Source organism: Zootoca vivipara, chromosome 1, assembly GCF_965207765.1.
Source record: "Zootoca vivipara chromosome 1, rZooViv2.hap1.1, whole genome shotgun sequence".
Taxonomy (NCBI): Eukaryota; Metazoa; Chordata; class Lepidosauria; order Squamata; family Lacertidae; genus Zootoca; species Zootoca vivipara.
Window position 1 is genome coordinate 29,619,361 of NC_142582.1, and position 15,162 is coordinate 29,634,522.

Sequence of the window (15,162 nt, forward strand, 5' to 3'; positions counted from 1 at the left end):
TATGTCAGGATCAGGAAAATATAATGGTCCAGACATGCTTATGCAACAGTTTACTCCTCTAATGTGTGGCTGAACGGGACCTCTGTTTTTAGAGGGCCAATTCAGCCACACATTAGAGTAGTTAAGTCACCACATGCCAGTCATATTGTGAGAAATTGGCCCCTTGAATAAAAAAACAGACGTGTTTTGCATAGGAAAATTGCCACCCATTCAGAATAGAATATATGTAATACCACCCAAAGGAATAAATATTGGCGCAATAAAAGGAAATGAAACAGCTAAACGTATCTATTTGTTTTGTCACCTCTCTCTGTTTAAGGTTTGTTGAAGATAGAAGAGCGCTTTTATTAGCTTGCACAGATCAGGTCGGCTGCAGGCTGCTAGTAAATTAAGTAGCATGTAGCACTGAAAGCAGCACAACAAACCAAGTCTAGAAACTAAGGAGTTAAGTAGATAAGTAAATGTTCTTTATTGCATGCGAGTATTAAATTTACAGACAAGCGACAGTGATGGATGTGTCACACAGAACCCCGAGATTCACAACAAACTCTTCATCCTGTAGATGTTTGTATAGCTTGGAGGTTCTGCAATGGTTATGCCAATTAACTGTTTCTCACAAGACAGCTCCCATACACGGCACTATGTAGCTGTTACTGGGAATAAATTCAGCTCTATAAAAAAACAAGTCATTGGCTTTAGCAGTAAAGGAAACAAGAGTTACCTTGCAAGCACTTAACGTTGAACAGAACAGAATTCTTAATGGCCTCTCTTCTATTTTCTAACACTGTTGAAATACTAGAAAACAAAAAACATAACGTCATCCCAGATGGATAAGTATTTATCCATCTCTGACAGCAAACTGCATTCGAGTTGGCTAATGCAATAGCAATGCCCCCCCCCCAAATGTAACATTACATCTTCAACTCAAGGAAAGTTTAAACACACACCAGAAGAAAAAAGAAATACCCTATATTAATAAGCCAGTGCTTTTTGACCGCTGTCCAACCACAGATTGTCCTCACAAATTTGGTATTAAGATGTGCTTTCAAAGGCACGTAGGGTGGTTTTTCAAAACAGGACTGAACCCTAGCATCATTTTTAATGGGTAAAAATGACCCACTATATCTGGGTGCTCATTAATGTATTGTACCAGCAAAGATCTGCTTCATCAGAAATTCTAGTCAATTGACCTAGGGAAGTTAGGAAGACTTAACAATCCTACTTTTTCCAGTGTGTCCACATTCCCAGGAGTGAAAGGATAGAGGCAATAAACATGACTCCCTTGTCAATGTTATGGCTAGAGAAAATCTGCTTATCTGTTCAAAGTAGTAACTGCTGTGATAAGATGGTTTGGGAATGTTAAAACAAGGGTATTGTGGACAATCAGGCCATGCAAAAAACAACAACAAAGAAAAGTCAAACAAAATTTCAAGACATGGGTGGGATGAAAAACTGAATATACAGTTTTTTATTGCAAGAGAAATACAAAGTAGATATTGCTGGAGCCATTTGGTCCATTTACTGCTTCCTTAGCTAAGTGCTGTTATGTTAAGAGCAAGCCTGTCAAATATATGAATATTTTACTCTACATCTTTAACATTTCCGCGGCTGCTGAATAATGCACAGTCTTCTGGGCAGTATAATCTTCTCCAGAGTGGGCCGCGGCTTTTCATGTTGTGAGGCTGCTGCTGGAAATTTATGCCTGAGCTGTAAGATTGAAGAAAAGGGAAAAGTTAAGAATATGAACGAAAGAATACCTGAATACAAACCATCAGCATTAAAATTCAACTGGGCAGAAGTGGCTTATTAGTTCTGCACAAACACCCCCGCTTTTTTTTTTTTTGGTCTTACAACATTAATAAAACACAACCGTTTCAGCAGAAACCTTGCAATTTAAACATCAAAATGTATAAAAGAAATAAAGACCCATTAAGAGAAAACGCGGGTGGTGATGGTGGGAAGAATTATGAAGCTAACAGATTGAAAAACAGAATTTTGATACCGAACAAAAAACACACACTAAACAAACAAAGAAACTTCCCACACATGAAGAACATTTAGTTCCTTTAAATAACATATGGTATGGAAGCAGCAGATGATGAGGGGAACAGACATGTGATGGTCTTTGCCTGCCCTCCCCCCTCTCTCCTCGTTTTTCCCCTTTCATGCCCCCAGTGCCTGATACAAAGGCACATAAACACTACCTCCCATCCTGACAGAAAGGACAGGTTAACAATAGGAAAGGAAGCCTGGGAGGTGGCTGCTAGGCTAGGATGCATTCACACGGCAGTTTACTCTGTTTCCCCAATGTTTCCCCACCTGACTTCCTGAAAACTATATAATCCATTAATCTGATTCCAGAAAAAAAAAATTCTGTTTGAAGCGACAAAATTGGGGCGGTATACCATTATTTGGCAGTTCTTCCCTGCCATTTTCATGAGGGAATCATGGGGGAACAGAAGCACACATGTGGAGAAATGATGTCCAATGACATTCGTTGTTGGGCCACACCATGCCCTCTGGTGTGAATGAAATTCAGTGTGATGCACCATTATATCAGTCAAGTCGCATTTTTATAAGACAGTAAGTCAGAGGTGCCAAATCACGCTACAGATTTTTTTGGGGGGGGCCTGTAGCATCACGACACGTGTATGACGTCACATGCACGACACTGCGATGGAGCTGGGGCCTCTTTCCATGGCAGGAAGAGGAGACAACCACAGAAGCTGTGCTACGCTCAGCTCTGCACTCAGCCTCCTCCTCTGCACCCCCTAATCGCTTGGAACATTGGAGGGACCTGCCCCCTCCAAATAAAATTTATTGTGGGGGGCAATAGCTTGGCACACATGAGATGCTGCCCCTGCAATAAGTGCTGCAGTGTGAAAGGAACATTAGAAATTGAGACAGAGCCACTAGCATTATGATCAGGAAAACCAACACAATGTTCACCACATCTAAAAGCACCCTTGATGTTTTCTAATTCTTTTACTATGCTCTGGCTATACTGTCAGCTAAGTGGCATCCAACTCTGAAACCAAAAACAAGTGGCATTAGCTCCTGCTATCACTCTCCTAAGGAGAGACACTTGTTTGTTGTGTCTGCCTAGCAAAGCCCACCATAATCACACCTTGCTTTTGACCTGCGACCGACTAGTCAAGGTTCAGCTTCCTTAAAAGCCCTTTATTTTCTGGCTAAGCACAAGTGTTAGGGTAAACAAACAAACAAACAAACAATAATAATAATAGCAAGGAAGAAGATACCCGACAACTCATTTCAGATAGCCCTCCAAGATCAAAATGATTCAACTTCTTATGGGAAATAATCACATTTCCCCAGAAAGTCAGTGCTATTTTTCTAGAAAAAGAGGTGCCGGAACTTACCATGAATGCTTCCCTGGTTCTCTTATAATGGCAATGGCGCCTACTTGCGAGGTGCTGGAACTGAGTTCCAGCAAGTTCCGGCTGGAGAAAAAAAAAGCCCTGAGCAAAGCTATTGCTCTCCGAGCACTTAGAAAAGTGTGATATGACCAGAAGTGATTTCTAAGTGAAGGTGACTAGATCCTGTGCAAATAATATGTAGCAACTGTGCAGCATTTGTTGAACTGCAAGACTGTTGTCTAGAAATGTTCTAGTCATTTCAAGTTTGGTGAGCGGAGGATGCTGTGCAGGGGGGAAAACAACGATTTTAAAAGTCACATGAAAGAAAGAAAGAAAGAAAGAAAGAAAGAAAGAAAGAAAGAAAGAAAGAAAGAAAGAAAGAGAGAGACTACACAGCAGATGGAGAGATGCACTACAAACTCTCTTCCTCCTTCTGAAAGAATGTTTTAAAACCAACACACCCTTCCTGAAACATATGCAAATGATAGACTTAAAGTGGTACACTGATCACTAGAGCATGTGCCAATTGTGCCATTGACCAACCGCATAGCAAAAAGACTTAATGCCAAAATACCAGCCTTCAAGCTGTTCTGAACTTTCCCTCATTTGTAAAAAAAATGTCAAAAAGAAATTGTCAAAAAGACACAAGGAACTTAGCTAGATGAAAAAAGTATTTACTGTTTGAAGCAAAACAAGCAAAACCCCAAACCCAAATTAACCCTTCTATTTATGTATGCTACTACTGCGGCCCGTGTTTTGTTAGCCCCAAAATGGAAAACGAGTGAGGTCCCAACTGAAGAAGAATGACAACTTAAGTTGAGAAAATATGCACAACTCGCAGACTTAACATATAAAATAAGAGAACAAGAACAATATATATTTAAAGAAGATTGGAAAACGTTTATTGAATATACGGGAAATAATTGTGTGCTGCTGAAAACACTGGCAGCATTAAGAGAAATTCAACAGTGTAAACAGGTTTTGATGGATGCAATAATGGAATACTGGATTGTATAGTTTTTGTAAAATATGCAGGGATTTATGATATGTAAAATGAACCAGGGAAAGAGAAGAAGGGAAGTCACTGATATCTTGAGGATGTAAAATGAGTATTTTAAATTGTAAAACAGAAAGCTTAATAAAATTATATACAAATTAATCCTTCTTGCAATGTACTAAGGCTTCAAATGGCCACACACAAAAAAATAGATTAATTCAGTTTGTTCATATTTAGCAAGCAAAAAACATCAAGTGTAGAGTGCAGTTTGAGCGCTGCCATAATTATTACCAGTCCTGTCTTCTCAGCAAGTTCTGTTCATCGGATGAGACCACATTTTGCTGTTTCTCAGACAACAGAAGCCATTGGGGGGGGGTAATCCTTGATTCTCCCCACATTCAGCACCCATTCAAGATCTAACAAGCAGCTTTGTGACGTTTTAAAACCCAACGTATTTATTGTGGCATAATCTTTAATGGACTAGGGTAGACTTCATCAAATACATGAAGAGTTATCCTCAGTTGGAATTGTGTGTGCATGTGTATAAACTAAAAAAAATGGTGAACAATGAGGTCTGATAGCCATGAAATACAATTGGCCCAGTTTGCACATGATGATACATCAAACTAAGTGTGGACAAGCATACAGGTACACACAAAAAGTATTCATGGCCACTCTGCTCCTTTAGCCCTGCTGCTGACACACTCCCCAAAGTCTAGCCATAGCCTGGCATAGTGCTGTGTTCAAACCCTGACTCCTAGTTTGTCTTCCCTGGACAAACCATGAACCCAGGTTGGAAACAATGCTAAGCTAAACCATGGCTTAGCTCTGGGAAGTTCAGCAGCAAGACTGAGGAAAGAAAAAAAGTTGCTGCAATTTTTGCTGCAAGTACCACATACTTGCCTGTTCACATTCACCCATGGTTTGGGCTTAGCAATACCATGGTTTGGTTACAAACGCACAAGTACAGTGTCCATTCACAGTAGCAGTAATTCGTGAGTACAAATTCCTGGCTAGTGCATATTACTGCTTTTGCAAATAACCACTGTACAGTATACGTTTAACCTTTACAAAGAATTGTCAGAAAATATACCTTCCCTTTCATGGCCATTTGGTCCCGCTGCTTCCTCTATACCCATGTATTTTATATTTCCGCCAATTAAGGACAATACCTTCATGCATCTGGTGAAGTGGGCTCAAGTCCACAAAAAAATCTGTCATGCTTTAAAGGGTCTCAAGGCTCATTGTTGATTTTGCTACAACAGATGAAGACTGCTACCTTTTTCTGAAGGTTTCTTTTTTAAAAATAGTCATTCAGGTATAACTTATATACATGAGAAATCTTGAAGGCAACTTTGCAATATGTCCTGCTCATGTGTACTTACTTTAACCAACGCATCTGAAAGCAGAATACTCATGCTTTGCATTTTTATGACATTAAGAGAGCTGTGGAGGAAGGAAAAGAAAGTTAATGAGGGCTTTAATCTTCCCAGAACCCTTCATGCTGTATGTTAAATCCCCCCCATCCTAACGTAACCTGCAGAACAGTTTGCTCTGCTTATATTAATTTAGAGACAACCTAGATGTTGCATTAAGCGTGTGTCCTGTCCTTGTGGGCTTGTATCCTGTTTACTAAATAGCAGCTGCAGTGTCCACAATCCAGAATGAGACTGATGGTAAGGGAAATAATTTAAATCCCTTCTTCCTGGTCTCGATCCAGACCCCACCCCCACCCCGCAACAGCTACTACATATGTAGTAAACAAAAACCAAGCACACAAGAGCTAACCCATTGCTAAATTTGACCCTTAGTCAAGTCATTGTTAATCTTTCATAGATCACTGTGTATTATTTTGACTTTGAATCAAATTGTGCCAGCAGGGTATAGGAAAGAGATAAGTAACATATTCAGTGCTCCTTTCGACATAATCAAGGTCTAAATCAGAGGACTGACCAAGCTCTGAGAGAGAATAGCACCTAGATGAGTAAGATGAAAATACAGTTTCTCACCGCTTGCAGGACACAACCAAATCTATATGTCTACTTCAAGTGTGTAAGAACCAAAAAACACATGTACCGTATATTCCGGCCTATAAGACGACTGGGCGTATAAGACGACCCCCAACTTTTCCAGTTAAAATACAGAGTTTGGGATATACTCGCCGTATAAGAAATATGACCCGGCGTACAAGACGACCCCCAACTTTTGAGAAGATTTTCCTGGGTTAAAAAGTAGTCTTATACGCAGGAATATACAGTACTTCTTACTTCCAAGTATTCTACATACCGTAATTTATATGTAATATTAACCGGTTCTTACTTATGTAGAGATGGAACAGACGCGTACAAGGTGCAACTGATCTCTCATACATGCAATTGTATTAGGGCTGAATGATTTCTGGGATGCTATTTATTTAAAGCATTTTTATCCTGCTTTTCACCCCACAGCAAGATACAAATGCCAGTTATGAGACAGTTCTGCCCTTAGGCCTTCAATTTAAAAGACACGACACAAAAGGAAAAGTAACAGAGTGAGGAAGGAAAAAAAGAAAACTTAGGCACTGTCTCATATTTAGGGAATTATTTTATGGACAAGCTGAAAATAAAAGGTTGCAAGAGGAGGAAGGAGCCTAAAGTTGCTGGTCTTTCTGTAAAGTTAATGGGAGAGGCTCTGCAGAACCATCTCTCTCTCTCTCTTTCCAACAGCCTAGTAGAATGGCTGGGGTTCCTGTCCCAGGGTCCATTTGTAAACAGGGTCCATTTGTGCAGTGAAGCCAGAAGATTAAGCTACAACTGAGCCCCCGACAGATTTCAGCAAGCACATCTTAAAATAGTCCCCCCCCCCCGCCGCCTTTAATAGCCACTTCCTAATGGCAGCAGGTTGTTTTATAGGCTTTTTGCTTACTAGTTCTGTGCAGAGGAAGTGAACATTATCAGCTCAGTTCCAGGAATAGTGTTTGAAAGGAAGACCACAATGGGGCTTTTTTGTGCATGGGTGGTTTTACTATAAATAATAAACATTTGCCCCAGACGAAAGTAAAAAGAGGATTTTCCACACAATTGCATTATTGGCAACTTCTCAAGGCTGCCAAAGAATTTTACAAGCACCTATTTCCAACATTCTATGCACCTCATTTTAGATAAAACAAAACTGTATTAATTTTGCCTTGTGTATCGTATAAGTCTTCACTAAGCTATCCCACCTTTGTCACAAAAGTCTGCAAGGCCAGTTATTTATTGTGCTATTATCTGAAAGAGGAAAATGCAGAACAAACCAAGAGATTATTTTGTATTGATTCTGGAATTCATCCTGATACTAAGGCTGCAATCCAAACTCCTTATTTACTGTGCAGAGGAGGGAGGAGATTGGATGTGGCCAAAGTCTCCCTCCACTCAGCCTAAAACAGCTCCGACAACCTGTGTCTGTGGAATGATGCCAGTGTCTGGCACAGAGCTTCCTGTCTGTCAAAACGGCATATGTGCACAAGTTTACCAGTTGGATTCCCACTGGTACGAGCCTGGAACAGGCCCCAAATGGGATGTTCGGGGAGCATGGAGGGTCTGAGCTGGCCTGAGATCCATTAGATTCTAAGCTGGTCCCACTGTCATCACTTAATAGTATCAGACATCATCCAAACTATTGTAACACAGAGCAGGGTTCTTGCTATCCCCACCTTCTGCCCCAGGCACCATGAAGAGCAGGACTTCAGATACAGATACACAATTCTGCCATGCTTCACTGCTGCCTGACGAGGGTTAGGATTGCTCTACTCTGATGTAAGCCTCTACTGGTTGGGCAGCCACAAAGTCCTTGCAAGAATAAAAGATGAGCATGATTTGCACTGTTAAATTTTTTTGGGTGTGTGTGTAAAACTTCCTGTGCATGATTTTTCAGCACTGAATATATTTTATTTTTTATCAGGTTTTCTTTGCTTTACCTTCATTGCTTGCTGCAACAGTATATATATATATATATATATATATATATATATATATATATATATAGATAGATAGATATAGATATATATAGATATAGATAGATATAGATAGATATATAGATATATCTCTGTTTTTTTTAAGATACAGCTGTATATTCATTCATTTTTTTAAAAAATAGATAATAAATAAATAACAAAGACATCCTCTTTCCCCCAAACCTGAACTTATTCACTACCTAGTCATTCTAATTAACACCATTATAAGTCACTAACACACACATACCTAGTCTTCTCTCTCCCTGGGATTTTGGCACTTTTTTCAACAGGTGCATTCTCCAGCTTCTTGGCAACTCTCATACCTCCAGCTTTGACTGTAGAGGAAAGCAGTGATAACATGTGTGACTGGCAGATAACCCCCAAGCAATTGAGCTGTTTCACATTATGCAAGACATACGTTGCCAAATACATATTTAGAATGGTGGGCAAGATACAGATTTTAATTCACAAGACACTTACTCTGGAGCACTTGCGGTCCTCAAGGACACAGGAAGTAGCCTTCCACCAGGTTAGACCATTGGTTCATCTAGCTTGGTATAGTCCAGGCATCCCCAAACTGCGGCCCTCCAGATGTTTTGGCCTACAACTCCCATGATCCCTAGGTAACAGGACCAGTGGTCAGGGATGATGGGAATTGTAGTCCAAAACATCTGGAGGGCTGAAGTTTGGGGATGCCTGGTATAGTCCATCACTGACTGACAGCAGCTGTCCAAGATCTTTCCCAGTCCAATCTGCCGATCATAGCTGCCAAGTTTTCCCTTTTCTCACGAGGAAGCCTATTCAGCATAAGGGAAAATCCCTTTAAAAAAGGGATAACTTGGCAGCTATGCTGCCGATGTTACGGAATGAACCATCTAACCAACATTTACAAAGCATGTGCTCTTCTTATCATTGAACTATTGCCCAGGTGTACAGTGGGTCTTAGGCTACACTGTTAACATGATCACTTTGATTTGATGAAGAGAGCATTCATGAATTTGTATGTACTGCTTCCAGGTTGGTGCAAGCTAAGTTGTTTACATGCCATTCACAGCTATGATAGTAAGCCACTTTTACACCCATGCACCAACAGAAAGGCGTTTCCTTGTGTTCGTATCCCACACAGCTGCAGTAAGGGTCAATACCGTAGTCTCTTGAAAAGACTACCGTAATTAATTTGTGACTTTGCCCTCCTATCAGTAGGGGGGAATGTAGGTGGGGAAGACCCATAATACAACTGCTGTCCCGCACATTTGTACAGTACTGCGGCTCCCATGCATCTTAAGAATGGGCATGTTGCACTTATTTAGAAAACTTAACAGTCCTTGAAAGGGTTTGGCTAACATTGCAAAATATGGGGAGAGGAGATTTATCTTCTAGTATTTTTGCCTTCAGTCTCAAAGTTTCTTTGCAACCTTAGGTTAGATAAATCATATAAAAAGTAGTAGTAACCAGGAGTCTTCGGGGTTCTAACAAAACCTTTTGTAGTCTAGATTTGGCCTCCAAGAAACCACCTCTGCCCATCTCAGATCTGAGCATACCCCACAACAAATAATGTTTGCATTTATCTATCACAAATAGTTCAGAATAAAGAGGTATTTTTGTGCTGGTAGGATGCATTTGACTGACCGCAACTGAAGCAACTGAGGAGTAAACAAGCTCTGTTACACCCAAGCTTCCAAATGGGAGCAGCTCTAGAGATGCAGAACTGCCTGTACTGAGAGAATAACAGCACGCGTGCACGGCCCACTGTTAAGGCTTGCTAGTTTAAGTGTTCTTTAAATCACACTCAATGGGAGAGCCGCCTCTTGCAGAGATCGCGCTCTGGAGGCCTCGCGCCGAGGTCTCCATGAAACTCGCTCCCACCTAGGTGCATTGCGCACCGCCTCCTATTCAGCGCGGAGGGGAGGGGACCTGTCGTAGTTTCTAATGACCCACTTTGCCTCGTGCGCAGTTCGGCCCTCGTACGCATCTGGGGGGGGGGGGGAGCTTTTACCACAGGATGACATAACAGCTACACTTACAGGGCAGCGAGAGAAGCACACGCCCACCAAAGTGGGCGGAGAGAAGGAGTATTATTGCGCCACTGTTTACAACCTCGAGACTCGTCTTTTCTCCCCCTACGGTTTTTTTTTGGGGAGGGGGGATAAATTCCAGTTAGGCGACACACAAAAGATTAGGAGCCAGTAACACCATGCCTCATTCCTATTGGCAGAGTCGTTCAAGAAAACTACGGTTTTCGTTGTTGTTGAGGGAACAACAACAAAGAGGGCGGGGTTTTGTGCTGAAACGCACCAAAGGCAAAGTTGGCAGTCCTAGCCCTGCTTACCTATCCTTGCAAACCTGAATGCATTCACTAGCCCCCTCCTGAGTAAGCGTGGTTGCTGTACGGCTCTCCACCCACCCCAGCCGCCGACAAGTCACCGCCAGCCCGCAGCTAAGCTTCCCGCCCTGCCTCCGAGGACCTGCCTGCTTACCTGCGGGGGAGCGCCCCACTTTCAACGGGGAGGCCGGCGCGGACATTTCAGGCTTGGTCATCATGGCTATCCAAAGCGCGCAATGCGAAACAAACGGGCGATGCTACGGACTGCGTACTGCTCACTCCGTCGGCTGCTCCTCCTTTATGGGGAGGAGGCAGTGCGGAGAGGAGGGGCGTTGCTGCCAGCGGTGGAAAGGGGCGGGGAAGGGGAGAGAGAGCTAGAAAACTCTTGCCAGCTTCTAACTGCTAAAAAAAAACACCAAGAGGAAAAAGGGGCTGGGGTTACTCTGAGTTTGGCCTTGAAGGTCCACAGCCAGTTTGTAGCGCGCAAGCTCTGAGAGACATAAAGGCGCGTGTGCGTCGTACATCTCCCCTCCCTCACACAGGAAAAAGAGGGAAACACAAACGTATCAAGGCAGCTTAAGTGTCAGTGTAATGTAAATATTCGCGTTAATTGCGTTATTTGTGCTTGGGTTTGTCTCTCTCCGAGTTGCCCATCCCTCCGTCCGTTGATTTCTGTTCAGAGTTGGAATGCCAGCTGTAGTGGGCCAGTTCAAGGCCACAGGCTTCTGGCATGACTCATTCCCACACTTTCTCAGAGAAATGTGTATGTGTGTAGACAAATAAAAAGCCACCAGCATCCAGCAGTTGGTTTAAACAAAAAACAAATAAAGCCACACATCCACAAAACATAATTTTATTAATATAGATTTTTCAAGATAACCTACAAAAGATAACCATAAAACATATAAAACAGCAGTCTTGTGTGGAATCTCTCTTCAGTTTGAGTCTCTCTTACCATTTTGATCATGGGCCTGGCCCTAAATCAACTCAAGTAAACAAATAAAAATATATAACTGACCAATCACATCACAAATAACTCGGTTCTGTGCCCCCCCCCCCCACATAAAACCTGGCTACGTCCATGATTTTGATTACAACCTCCTAAGACCAGGTTTGTTATTAGTGTAAAGCTTATGATGCACCAGCATCTCTTCATTCATGTATGTAGTGTGAATAATTGTCTTGTTACCCAAGGCAATAAAACATTTTACTTTGAACCATGTGGGCAAAGAGCTTCTCTTTACTGCCAACTCTCCAGTGGCTGAAGGGTGAAGGTCCTGAAGGTGTGTTACTCTGATTGTGTACATTGCCACAGTATAGGTGTGATCTTAAAATGTTTTTCCTAAGCAGACAAATTGCCAAAATAAATAGGAAATTGTATAAATGAAAATTTGGTAGCATCACTGTGGCCCTTATTATAATGGCAGCCACTAAAATTTTTGCTGTATTTGCTGTTACCAGTTTATTTTGCTCCCCAATCCCTGAAGTTTTTATTTTTGCTAACTTTGCTGCAGTAAATGTGCAATCTGTAGTTGATCTCCTTTTGCTTTTGAAATCTTTATGATAGTATTTTAGTTTCCTGTTTATTATGTTGCTTTAAATGTATACTTTCTTGAGTAATGTTTTATTCACAAATGTTTTACTTGATGTTTTAATGCAGGCTGTAAATCGCTTTGAGTTTTTTCTTTAAAATATAAAGCAGCATAGAAATAAAGGGGGGGGAAAGTCACCTAATAATCAACTGGATGCTCTGGATGAAGTAACAACAACGAGGTAATTAACTCTTTATGCAAATATCTATAGAAAGTGAGCCAATGTTTTAGTCTTGCCATCTACACACACACAGCTTCAGAATGGAGTTCTCTTGAAATGACTCCCAATGACTTAAGGCTGTGCATTCAGTTGTGCACTTAATAAAGTTCTTCTATATTTTAGAACAGATTTTGTAGGCAAGATGCCATTGTGTCAAGAGAACTGCTTGGAAAACAGTCAAACCTGTGACACAGTTTTCTTACTGTATTGAAAACCACAATACAGTATTTGGAATAGGGGGAAGTGCTTATGCGTCTCAAGAGGCTGAGATCCAGACAGGCTCCCCCTCCTTTTTCTCCAAGGAGCTCAAGGTTTTGTACATGGTTCTAATCCCCACAACAACCCTGTGAGGTAGGTGAGGTTGAGAGTCCTGGAATATTTGCCCGCTGCCTTGCAGGCCTTTCCCACCTGGCCAGGGACAGTGGGACACTGACTGACTCTGGCTACAAAAGCTGAGGCTGCTGAACTGACTGTAGGGCTGGGGTGTTATTTAGGGAGTTTTGCAGGTGTGGGAGAGATGTTTACTGTTATTGCTGTTAAATTTTTATCTTTATTTTGGATCTCACTATGATTAATGTGGAAATTGCTCAATTTGGTTGTGCATTTTTCTGATGTTTGTTATGTTGTAATCATGTTGTGAGCCACCTTGAGCATGGTTTGAACTATGGAAAGGCAGCGGTGATGTGAACCCTCATCTCCCAGGTCCAGTCCAACACTCAAATCAGTACTCTACACTGGCTCTCTGTTAGGGTTGCCATACTTCCGGATATATACTGCATACTGCAGCTGCAAGCAGTGTCCATGTCAGCAGTGTCGGTTTTGCTCAACAACTTTTTGAAATATGGTTTGGTTTAGAATTATGTGGAAATTGGTTGAAATAGTTTGTCTGTTGTCTCATATCCTACTTCGTTCTTGGGTCCTCATTTATATTCAAGCAATTTCCTTTCATTTGTTTTTCTTTCTCTGGTATTTTTCTCATTTCTCCCCCCAGAGCCTCTATGCCTCTATTTCATGGGAATTATTTGGAGAAGAGAGTCAAGTTATGCATTCTCTCTCTCTCTCTCTCTCTCCCCAGATCCCTCAGAACATCTCCAAGCAAAGCAACAATATGGAGTCTCGCATGACTCCAAATGCAAGCTGTCCTAAAAAAATGGAAGAACTATGTGCCACTCATATGCTCCAGCTGCTGTTACTAATTAATTGCCCCCCTCCCCCCCACGTGAATGACTTGCTCTCTCCTTTGGGGACTTTTGGGAATGCTTCAGAAACACAATGCACATCCCCTGCATAACTGCCATCGAGAAAGTAACAATTGCTGAGTGTGTTTGAGTGGCAGATATTCTATAATAAGCACAACTAGGTCTGCTATGAGATTCAGCATTCTTAACTTTTTAAAAGTGCAAGGCCTTGTAAAGCACATTAGTACAAATTTTAAGTAAAAAGCAAGTTCTACTGGGTTCTGTGGGACTTAATCCCAGGTATGTCTTGTATGGGAATCATAGCTGCCAAGTTATCCCTTTTTTAAAGGGATTTTCCATTATGCTGAATAGGCTTCCTCGCGAGAAAAGGGAAAACTTGGCAGCTATGATGGGAATTCAGGTGCAATCCTGTACATGTCTACTCAGAAGTGAGCCCCATTCAGTTCAATAGGGTTTACTCTGAAATTAGTGTGTACAGAGTTGCAGCTTTAATTGTATATTCCTACTTTTTTTAAAAAAAGTTCTCTCTCTCTCTCTCTCACTGGTTTGATTAAGGAACGTAAGATCCTTCATGTGCCTTTATAAAAATTATGTCTAATGCATGATGGCAAAGCAGGATACAACCTGTTTTGCACCCCACCCCACGGACAAAGACAACTTACATCGACACAGCCTGCGGGTGCTTGGCTCACCAAACACATTGGAGGTAATGTGTAATCGGTGCGTTAAGGTGTGTGAAAATGGGATTAAGGATAATAATAAATAATAGTTTATTACTACAATAATAAACAATACAACAAAGTTACTACAATCCTTTTATAGCCAGGGAACAAATAATGTTCATGCTGAAACAACCCCCTCCCCCTGTAATTGTTATCTTAATTAAAGGACAGCATTTTACGGTTACTGACGCCCTGGCATTCTGCCAATTTTTCAAGCAAATGGCTAGTTGAGAGATTGTTTTAGGATTATCCAGTAATTCCTGTTTTAGGAAGAGCCTTAATAATTTAACCTAGCAAGAGGAATCTCAATGCATTTTTGTCGTGTCAGTACCTGTTCTGTGAGTGCGGTAGTCTATCCTAATTCTGAAAAGTTATACAGCGGCAGGCATTAAGCACCATAGGAATGCAAGAAAAGGCAAAGAAGGCTTGTGTGTGTGTTTCTAGTGTACACATGTGCAATTTATAGGTTCTCTTCCTTCCCCTTCCACTGTATAGTTGAGACATCATTTAAATAACTAGTGGGTTATAGCTTTGTTGCTTTGCTTTTATCTATTTACTTATGTTTTTACCTTGTATTTTATCTTGAGGTAAACTGCCCTGAGATCTTGTGATGAAGGGTGGTATATAAATTGAAATAATAATAATAATAATAATAATAGGGAAAAACAAATTCAATTGAAATCAAGGAGTTTTATTTCCATGTACCCATGTACAGTAAGTGTAAATCTGTAAGACTTATTACCATGTAAGTTTTATGTA

At 41.2% G+C, this 15,162-nt stretch overlaps 1 protein-coding gene across 1 annotated transcript; it reads right to left on the bottom strand.

Annotated features, from left to right (window-relative positions):
- Window positions 1–445: 445 nt before the first annotated feature.
- Window positions 446–10,904, bottom strand: DAPL1 (death associated protein like 1). The gene is made up of 4 exons (XM_035132048.3): window positions 10,825–10,904; window positions 8,595–8,682; window positions 5,760–5,820; window positions 446–1,707 (listed from the first exon to the last, which is right to left on the bottom strand). Exons 1-4 carry the CDS (start codon window positions 10,886–10,888, stop codon window positions 1,594–1,596), a joined length of 327 nt encoding a protein of 108 aa, XP_034987939.1. The 5' UTR covers window positions 10,889–10,904; the 3' UTR covers window positions 446–1,593.
- Window positions 10,905–15,162: the final 4,258 nt, after the last annotated feature.

What these genes read in the sequence shown, in the direction of transcription:
- DAPL1 (XM_035132048.3), bottom strand. Translation starts at nt 10,888, where the DNA reads ATGATGACCAAGCCTGAAATGTCCGCGCCGGCCTCCCCGTTGAAAGTG. An exon ending in AGTGGGGCGCTCCCCCGCAG is followed by an intron (nt 8,683 to 10,824) that starts GTAAGCAGGCAG and finishes TTTCCTCTACAG; the next exon opens with TCAAAGCTGGAGGTATGAGA. An exon ending in TTTCAGATGCGTTGGTTAAA is followed by an intron (nt 1,708 to 5,759) that starts GTAAGTACACAT and finishes TCAATCTTACAG; the next exon opens with CTCAGGCATAAATTTCCAGC.